Here is a 10,624-nt window from a genome sequence, read left to right on the forward strand (position 1 = left end):
AACATTGCTGTTAAACTGCTCATCCGTGTAATACTTGCAGTTATTATCAGAGTTCTTAAAAGAGTTTTTTTCAGGGTCAAAGTCATTGTCCGATTCATGATAATGTTGTTCAGTGTCTTCAATTGTGTTCAGTTCCTGATCCAATCCCTCAAAAACTATTAACCTCTGTAGCAAATCACTTGCCTCATTCCGTACGTGGGTCATACTTGTTGTTGGTTCCTGCTAATTGTTAGTTCCAACGCTCATCTGCCCTCGCAGATATCAATATACCTGCGTGTTTCTTCATACAGCTGAGGGTCCAGCAACGCCTTCATACTCTCCTTGTCTCTGCATACTGGTCCTCGGCGTGCTGGTCATAGGTCCTGGATTCTGGTTCCGAGGACGGGTCACTAGTCGGTCATACCGCAGGAACGCAATGTCTCCCCTCGCCCTGGCCTCCCTTAACCTCGGCATCAACTCCCTTCTTCTCTTCCTCACAGACTCGGTGTAATCTTCATTTATATAAATATTAGATCCTTTAAGCTTCTTTGCTTGTTGCAGTATGTGTGCCTTATCCTTCTCTTTCATCAACTTTACCATCACTGCCCTCTGTCCCCGATCAGAAGTTTTCCCAACTCTGTGAGCCCGCTCCATCTCAATTTCTTGATGAATTTTCAGTTTCTCCTTTAATATTTCCTTCACCTTACATTTCACTTCCGTCCAGCTTTCTCCAGCTGACTTCTTGATTCCCTCAAAGATCAGGTTTTTTCGCTTGGACAGTACTTCCAAATGCTCCATTTGATCCGTTATGGCTATTAAACTCTCACAAGTTTTGTAGACATCATCCCTTGTTTCCTTGGTTTGTATTTTCTGTTCACCCATGGCAGCTTTAATCACATCCACATCTCGCTGGGTAAACTGCAAACTCGTTTTTATCTCCTGTATTTCTCTGGTCATGTCGTCGAGTCTCTTGTTATTTGTCTTCATAAGTAGTTGCACAAAACCTTTGAAGTTGTCTTGTTGTTGGCTCAACAGTGCGGTGTACATCTGCTTCTACTGACTCAACATCTCTGTTACTTGCGCCGCTGAAATATAATCCTCTTCTGCCTCAACTTCCTCGTTCGCTTCTGATTTATTAGCTTTTTTCCCTTTTGGAGGCATTTTAATAGTTGTAGAATTTGTTCAAAGACTTGAAAATGTAGAAGATGTGAAAAATTGTAGAACAGACAGGAGCAGTAAACGTTTGCTCTCCCTTGCAACCCGGAAGTATGTTGCTTTCTGGTAGAACAATCCCCTCAGTTCTGACTACCTTCCCTCCTTGTTACCATTTGACCACACTTATCCAGTTCGCATGACATTCCAGTGTCCTGGCTGTAGATCCTAGTGGTGTGGATCAGTGAGTCGATGTCTCGTTCACTCCTGGCATACAGCTTGATGTCATCCATGTAGAAGAGGTGGCTGATGGTTGCTCCATTCCGTAATCAGTATCTGTAACCACTCTTGGTGATGATCTGGCGGAGAGGGTTCGGCCCTATGCAGAACAGCAGCGGGGACAGAGCATCTCTTTGGTAGGTACTACAGGTATGTGCCGGCTCATCTTAGCTGCTATGATGCTATGATTCCTGACAAGAGCTTCCATGTTGTGCAGAGGCAGGTTATTGGGCGGTAGTTGGATGGTACTCCTCCCTTCTGAGGGTCCTTCAGGATCAGGACTGTCCGGCCTTCAGTTAACCACTCAGGGTGGGTTACATCCATTAGTAGCTGGTTCATTTGTCCCTCCAGGCACTCATGGAGTGAAGTTAGCTTTTTTAACCAGTAGGTGTGGATCATGTCAGGGCCTGGTTCTGTCCAGCTCTTCATACTTGAGACCCTCTCTTGAAAGTCTTCCATTGTGATGGTTACTAGATCTTTTTCAGGGAGGTTGCTGTGGTCTACTCGCAGGTGCACCAGCCACTGGGCATTGTTGTTATGTGATGCTTCCTTCTCCCATATGCTCTTCCAGAATTGTTCAGTCTCCAGCCTTGGTGGGTCTGCTCTCACATCATTACCCTGCCACTGAGAGTACCTTAGAGTCTGCCAAGCAATATATATGCTGGCTTAATGTGTTTCATGAGGGCAAAACCTGTTTGAGGAGGTGTGGCTAGATGAAGCCAGGTCTAAGTAATTCAATTGAATGTGTGTTCTTCAACAGACTGCAAGGTTTATCACACATGTAGTGATGCCTACATACAAGCTGCATTCCATTTGGCTGTGCTGGCATGCCTCATGTTAAATATTGGCATTAAAATGAACGATGACCACGACCAACGAATGCACCATACTGGTTGGGTTTTTGAGCACACCCATCTGTGACATGTGCAGCATATTTCAGACCCACAGAGCATGCCCACTCATAGGTGCGCCAAGCACATAATCCCCCAAAATGGGAAGACAGCTGCTGTAGTAAAACAGCAAGAACAAGTATGGCAGGCGGTAGTGGACCAAGTGAATGCATTAAGTTGCCTAAAATATACATTTTCTAACTACTGTTCTTAACTGCGTTATTCAAAAAATATCCATAACGGTATCATGAGGTTGAATTTCACATGTATACTGATGACACTGTTGAATATACACATGCAATAATACCTGAAATAGTAGCTGCAAAGTTGACAGCTGCCATGGAGGGATCATACAATGGCTTTGTTAATCATGTCTTAGCCTAAATGTAAGATGAAAGGATGTAAATATTTTCATCAGGGGTGGAACAATTTAAGAATGAAATAGTCAAATGTAATTATCTTGGCATTATATTGATGCCAAATCCTAATTTTAGAAAAAGTTTTTTAAAAAACCACATGAAATACAACTTGGTAAATTATAACAAATTTGAAGTAGTCTATGGATGCAGCTGAGATATTTATGTATGCTATGACCCTTTGCCGTATGCATTACATGCTGGAACAAGCAGGAGAGACTATTAGAGTCTTTGTATAAACAAAGTTTGGATTTAAAAATGCAGTATCACTGTAGGGTTACTGGAAAACCCCATACTTTTGAGAATTTTTGATTAAATTCAAATTTGTCTTGTGTACAAAATTTTAAACAGTTTGGCTCCTTTTCCCTTGTTTAACTTTGTTTTTGCCTCTCGGCACATTCCATGAAATCATTAGGAATAGCTTCTGTGGGAGACTGTATTGTACCTTTTTGCTGTACCACATTTATGCAGTCTGTATTATCTGTGAAAGCTACGTCTCAATGGACTTTCAACCAGATGATAATGTTACAACTTTTTTAGGTGTTTCAAGGCTAAATTGAAAAAGCTGCTAAAAGGATAGTCAGTCATGTAACCCTTGAGTTTAGGGTTTTTTGTTGTGCTTAGCATTGTATTAGTTTTGTTACTGTGATTATGCCCTGCCAAGGAAGTGCCGCCATGGCTAAGAAAAAGGCAGACTAAGTGTCAGAAAAATGAGCTGGGTTGAAAATGTTCTGAACAGTCTCTGGGTGAGCTGGCTGTCTATAGCCTCTGACTGGTGGTCTGAGGCTCTGAGTCTAGTGTACAGGGTGTGGTCAGCCACCTGTGCCCCAAACCTCTCTTCCTGAAGGCAGACAGTGGCTGAGGAACAGATGGAGACAGTGTCCGGGTAGAGCCAGGGCTTAGATTCAATGGCAGGTGGAGGCTCTTGATCGCACTGCTGTGGCATTGATTGATCAGTGCCCTTGGGCTGGCTCTTAGTCATAGACTTCCTCAGCCCAAACACTCCTGGATGAATGGCTAAACAAGATTTAAATTGAGTTCAAAAGCTGGAACCGAACAGGCACTAAGGGGGTCTGCCTTTACAGCTTGGAGTCGAGAAAGGCTGTCTATAGCCTCTGAGGAGTTCAGGGCTACTTCAGCTGGCTGACAACAGTGATTCATTTCTAAATGCGACAGACAGAGACGGGGTCCAAGCGTACTACCCCAATCCTGAGTTGGGAATAGCTTCTCCGGAGACAGCTGCAGGACTGGCAGGACTGTTGCTCAAACTCTGGAGAACCATGTAACCGTTAGTTGATGGGATCATAGAGAAAGGGGTTGGTTTGGTGTGTTGAAGAGAATCAGCCAAAGCACGTCTGAGATCTCCGAGTAGAGAAAAAGCCACATTTTTCTATGAAATAAATTGAGGATAATCCCTATATTTATCATGCTCAAAAATCTCATCTGACAGCAAGGTAGAAAAAAGATGACAGACAATGATCGATTTCTTCCTGTAGTTCACGCAATGTTGTAGACACTGAAGAATAGCTGGAGGAAGTCATAATAAGTAATGAGTTCCCTGCCTATGGTGTCAGCTGGGTCCGAGAGTGGCCAGATTGTAATGTCAAGGTTTGGTTTTATAGGAACCCAAATGCAAGACACCAGATAGCGAGCTGTTAAATAGTTTTATCATTATAACGAGGGATGAATGTGCTCAGCTAGTAGAGGAAGTCCTCAGAATAAAATAATCTCATCTCTCATGTTTATTTCTTTATTCCTGCAGGAAAAATGAGCAGAGGATGACAGGAGAGTCCAAAAGGCAGCAGTGGAGAGATGGTGAACCGTAAACCTGGCAAGATTGTGAACTTGGAGCATAAGCAGGTGAGTCTTTACAGCAGCTACAAAGGACCAGCAGGTAGGTAACAAGGTGAGGGCCTGAAGATAAAATAATAAGGAGTGAACCTGGAAAGTGAACAGGCAGCTGCACAGACTGGCAATGATAGTCCGGGGCTGACAAAAACCAAAAAACCTCTGAGGTTTGCACACAGGAGAATACAGTATACAGAGCTCAGAAGAAAACTAAAAATACTGCTACAACACAGAGTTCCACATAAAACAGGCAGCGGGGAAAAAGACAGGGGTTTAGACAGACTTACAGATCCATAAGGTACAGGGAGGGTCAAACTAAAACAAAAAAACAGGTCAGCACATGGCCAGGGATGTGTCCATACAGGAGAGTGGCTGGATAGTCCTCATGGCAGATATGACAATGATTTGGCAACTAATAGACAACATAGATCTGGCAAAATTGTATGAGGCCACAACAAGCCACAGGTGACTTGTGTCATCCACTGATTAGTTGTGATAAAACTGGAGCTGGTGATACTGTGAAAACCAGGAAGTGTCTTCCAAAATAAGAGTCTCAACCCAGAAGCCAGGGATGGATCATGACAGCCAGTCAGTGTTCACAGGAGCAGTCCACTTGCAGCTTCTGCTGTCTCTGCTGAACTGGTCCAGCTTATGTTATATGGAAGTCATATGAAAATGTATTGAAATGTTTTATTTATTCACACTTGAATTTTTTAATAGTTAGTCTTATTTTTGGAATAATGACATCATTGACTTTGAAATTCTGAACTACAACTCTTTATCTACATCAACTTTATCTGCGGACAGAGGCGCAAGCCTCATATACAAATTAAAAATATATCCTTTATTCAACCAGTAGGCCATCATTCTCACTGTGATGTTGATATGGTATTTTATGGGGGCCTGGTGGGGATCTCTTTCAGCAATTTAAAGTTTCCAGATGAAGCATGACCATGACAAAAGACACAGAGAGAGATGTATTTCATGATATATAAGACCAAAATCATGAAATAATGAATAAATTATCTGTCTGCTAAAGCACAGATGACATGAAGACTCATTGTCCCTCACTCTCTTTCAGTGGACATCAGACCTGTAGTGTAAACATGTTAAACCCCCAAATGAAACCTCTCCCATGTTCCAAATGATATTTCCCCATAGAACCCAAATGTAGCATGTTATTTTCAAAGTACTGTGAATGGATGTCACTTCAGACAATGGAGCATGCTATACCACACAGTGCTTGATTTAAGAAACACCTATGTTTAAAACTGATATTCATCATCAGATCCTGTTTCTGAATAATATCCATTTTTTCAAAATGTCACATTTTCCCACATTTCATAATTTTCTTGTTTTCCAGGTTACATGACTATACAAGCCATGATCATTCATGATTATGAGACCAAACATAGTTTTCTGCAATGCCAGTTTTACCTGCAGTCTTCAGCTTTACCTGCACAAATAATAACAAATGCAATTTGCCTCTTTAGTTGCCCCCCCACCGCCACCTCAAGGCTCATAAATAACACTAGAGAAAAGATCATACCACACACACACACATGCACAGACCAACGCCAGGTGCAGCCCACCATTTTTGATGACCAGCGATGTGGAGGAGGAGCTGGGGGGTCCAGAGGTCTCACTGGTCTCAGCGCTGGAGGGGGTCAGTGGACTGCGGCCCCAGGAGGTGACTGGGGCCCTCTGGGAAGGCAGGAAGCTGGTTGGCTGGGAACAGTTCTGTAAATACATCACAGCCCAATCAGAAGTGCTGCAAAAAGATGAACTTATCACAAAGAGTATGTACTAGTTTGCTACACTAACACTATAATTGCCCACACAAAAGTAGAGTGGTCAGAGTTCCAGTAAAATAAACATTTGTAAGGAGGGAATTTATTTTCTGTCCTACTGATGGATCTGATCACTGCTGTGTGCTTTTTACTCACTCACCGTGAAAGATAAGGCCTTTCTCTTTTCTTTGATCCTCTTTATGGCATTCCTCACCTAGATGAGAAGCAGCTTTTACACCCACTCACATACCATACAAAGATACATTCTGATATTCTGCCGCAATGGCAGCAGGCAGCGGCACTAACAATGCACTGAGTGCCTTCTTACCTCACTGTTGTAAACAGCATACACTAAGAAGATGTACAGCCCCTGTGGAGAGGAGAAAGACACATTAGAAGACGAAAGCTGGAGAAGAATAAACTCCATTCATACAGCTCTGATTGACAATATGGATCTACATCAAGTCCAATTAGAGCTCCACTCTGTTTTCTCAGTCAAACCATGCTTTTCTCTTTACCAACAAAAAGAGGAACACATTGCTAAATACCTTTCCATGCTTTCAGTCTGTGTGGTTGTGTACTCCCTTTTGGCACAAACTTCACTTGGATTCAGCAGGGTGTGGCATGCAGAACCCATCTGAACTTAATCCAGACTGGCTCTCTCTTGTTTTAAAATTCAAGTGATGTACTCAAGATCTGGAAATACTATAAAAATATGATCCCTTCACCCAACCATCAATATTCCACTGCAGCAGTACAAGCCCAAACACCTCTTAAGACTGTGTTACACTTAAAAAGAGGAAGTTTGTACTGTGTGTATGTTGTCCAATCACACTAGAAGGCAGAGGGGTAGTACAGTAGGTGTTCCACCTCCATTTTGGAAGGCAGTGTGACAAGCCCACTATCATAAAGGCAAGATCCAATCACCTCACTACTGAGCGAACAGTGCACATTTTCAGACAGTCAGTGCAGAATGCATCGACAGTATTGCAGTCCAGAAATAGCTGGAGACAAGCTGATATTACTTCTAGTAAACTATACTGGAACCTTTAGCTGCTGTTTTTGTTGAGAAAAGCCCTCTGGTGGTGTAAACCAGACTATCTCAAAGAATACTAAAATACAAATTCAATGCACATTGCTTGTACTTCTATGCAACTTTATATTTCAACTCCACTACAAGTCAGAGGTGAATATTATACCTTTTACATCCCTACATTTATTTGATCACTAGAGTTATAATACTAGTTTGTTTTTCAGATTCAGTGAAAACCACATATCTCCAAATCTGGTGATTATGAATTTGAAATTTTTGAATACTGTGAAGAATTAAGAGTACCTTTTTAAATAAATTTTCTTATGTTATAAGCTATTTTTTTAACTGCCCATGTATTAGGTGTAAAATTCATTGTCACTTATCTGTTAGAAATATATGGTTCTCAAGGGACAGCAACCCTACAAACATGAATCTTGTAGTATATGATGAATTGTTGTAGATTAAGCTCCCCACAGTATATAAAGCATTAAACATATGCAATGCATGAAGGGAGACTGGAGGCTCTGCCTGTGGTTTGTTTGAAATTTGTAGACTGCAAGATTTTACTCTGCACTGGAATCATCAGCTACACAAAATAACATACAGCTTGGGACTTGAACATGAACACTGGAAACAGCAGAGACACAAAACTAGACAAGGACCATCAGACCCAGCCCATGCCCAAAGGTGGGACTCAACCTCATTGGGGTGGGGGTCTAATCACCTCCACCTGCATCTTGCTAGTTCCCAGTTCAGCTCCCTACATATACGCCCTTTTTTTCCGTTTGTCCCTCACTGGTTCATCGCTTCTCTAACCTGATTGCTGACGATCACACGCCTTGTTTGCCAATGACTGTCTTGCTCTCTGGTGTAGGCGAATCAGCTACAGCACGCTCTCCTGCTACAGTGTTGACTCATCTGCAACACTGACAAGCAATGCCGACAAGGTATTATCACCTACAGTGCCTACTGCGAATCCTCCTGCCTGCTAGCCATGCTGTCATTTGTTCTTCCCCAACTAGTCACCTAGTTGTCAACTCACCTGCAACACCAACAAGGTATTGTCAGCAATACCCGCTACTCTTCCCTCCGACCTCAGCCAACTCTCCTTCTCCACTCACCTGTATGCCACAGTTCTCTGGTTCCCCTGAGTCCTGCTGTCTGGCTTCCACAACTTGCACGCCAAGGTCCCCCAGGTCCAAATGGTCCCTGCCTGACCTGCCCCCAGCTCTTCGCTGCTCATCCCGCCTGTCCTGTCCAGAACCAACTCTGCCTGCCTGTCTTTACCAGAACCTGCTCGGTCTCTGTTCTCCTGTCTCCTCCACCTGGTACCCGTTCCTTATTTAAAAAACTCCTGAGTCTGTGTATTGGGTCCACCTGTACCTGTCCAACCCTAACATCAGGCTTTGGGTCTGTTAACCCCTTTAAGCTTTCAAAAGCATTAAATAAGGAAATAGGTGATGTGTTTCATGCTAGTTCTCTGGCAGCTAGGAACACCTGGAAATAAGTTTGTAATTCCTGAGGATTTTGTTTTGGTTAACAAAAAATCTTTTCTGGCAGAGACTATGTGGCAATTAAACTGGTGGCCATAAACAAGTCAGATGCAGCATGAAAAGTTGCTACTGGTGCTGAGAGATTGTTGGGAATTGTAGGCATAACTCCGCAAGAGCTTTGGGTAATGTTTTGCTCACAAAATTCTGAGACAAGGTCACAACAAATAAATGGAAGATGAGATGATCCTGCGTTGAAGTTGAAAAGAGATAAATGAGGAAGGTCTATTTGATGATTAGTATTTTGTTAATGGCTTATGCCCTGCAGTGGCATGCTAGAAGAACAGCCAATGGACAAGAACTGAAAAGATTTTTAGCTGTTTTAAAAAAAAAACTTGAATTAGTTTGTATAAAAAAACATTTTGTGGTCCCAAGATATACTGTATAAGTGAAAGAGCAGACAGAATAGATTTTAAAGAGTATTTAAGAATTAAAATATAGGATCAAGAAGATTTAATTATAATAGAGCAAACTGGGAAGTGTTTGAGGAAGAAACAAAGATGGAGGTGAGAAATGTGAAAATGAACAGGGTATAGATAAATGGACTAGTTCAATATTTGAAGCTATAAGGTTAGTGGCATCTAAAGTCATGATATTAAAGAAGATACCAAAGGAAAAACCAGCTGTTCTGTTGTGGACTGAATCCTGTAATTTAGCTGTTTGTGCTCAGAATAAAGCCTACAGAAAATTGAGGAGGCATCCAATGAAACAATATGCTACTGAATATAAAAGATTAAGAGCAAAAGCAGAAAAAGCCATAAAAGAAGCAGAGAGAAGTAGTTGGCAGACTTTTTGCAGCATGTTAGGACTGGACAAGTCTCAGACAAGTTTGGAGTTTAATTCAGCATATGACAGGGGCATATAAGAAGACAAGTAAACCAGTCCTTAAAAATCATAATGATGTGGCAGTAAGTAATAAAGATAAGGCAAATATTCTGGCAAAATCAGTCCAACAAGTGCATAGTTAAGAAAATGTTGGAGTGGAGAATAGTAAATCAACAAAGAACAAGGTACATTACAATGTAATTATGATAACTCAGGTGCTATTAATCTCTTTTCACCATGAAGAGTTGAAGGGAGCATTTAAATCAGGTTCTGATATCACACCAGGAGCAGACTGTTTGGGATATCCAGTATTTAAGCATTTAGGAGACTAACAGAAAGCATATGATGAGTTATATGCCAGGTTAGACATGAGGGAAGGTGAGAAGGACTTGTACAGATTAGTGAGACAGAGAGATAGAGATGGCTAGGATAAGCAACAGATAAGGGCGATTAAAGACAGAAATGGAAAGGTGCTAACAAGTGAGGAGAGTGTGCAGAGAAGATGGAAGGAGTATTTTGACAAATGAGGAAAATGAGAGGGAAAGAAGGGGGAAGAGGTGAATATTGTAGAACAGGAAGTAGCAAAGATTAGAAAGGATGAGGTGAGGAAGGCTCTGAGGAGAATGAAGAGTGGAAAGGCTGTTGGTCCAGATGACATACCTGTAGAGGTGTGGAAGTGTCTAGGAGAGACAGCAGTGGAGTTTCTATCTAGTTTGTTCAACAGGATTTTAGAGAGTGAGAAGATGCCTGAGGAATGGAGGAGAAGTGTACTAGTGCCGATCTTTAAGAACAAGGGTGATGTGCAGAGTTGTAGCAACTACAGAGGTATAAAGTTGATGAGCCACACAATGAAGCTATGGGA

The 10,624-nt window shown here is 42.0% G+C and overlaps 1 protein-coding gene across 2 annotated transcripts in view; it reads right to left on the reverse strand.

The window, feature by feature from the left end:
* The window catches only part of adgrd2 (adhesion G protein-coupled receptor D2), a 65,493-nt gene that overhangs the window by 19,919 nt on the left and 34,950 nt on the right, over positions 1-10,624 (reverse strand). For both annotated transcript variants that reach the window (XM_020599242.1, XM_020599241.1), the window contains exons 20-22: positions 6,683-6,724; positions 6,515-6,568; positions 6,157-6,304 (exon numbers count right to left, since the gene is read on the reverse strand). In XM_020599242.1, the coding sequence (XP_020454898.1) occupies positions 6,157-6,304; positions 6,515-6,568; positions 6,683-6,724 (244 nt within the window). The remainder of the gene's footprint in view (positions 1-6,156; positions 6,305-6,514; positions 6,569-6,682; positions 6,725-10,624) is intronic.

Source organism: Monopterus albus, unplaced genomic scaffold, assembly GCF_001952655.1.
Source record: "Monopterus albus unplaced genomic scaffold, M_albus_1.0 scaffold40.1, whole genome shotgun sequence".
Classification (NCBI taxonomy): Eukaryota; Metazoa; Chordata; class Actinopteri; order Synbranchiformes; family Synbranchidae; genus Monopterus; species Monopterus albus.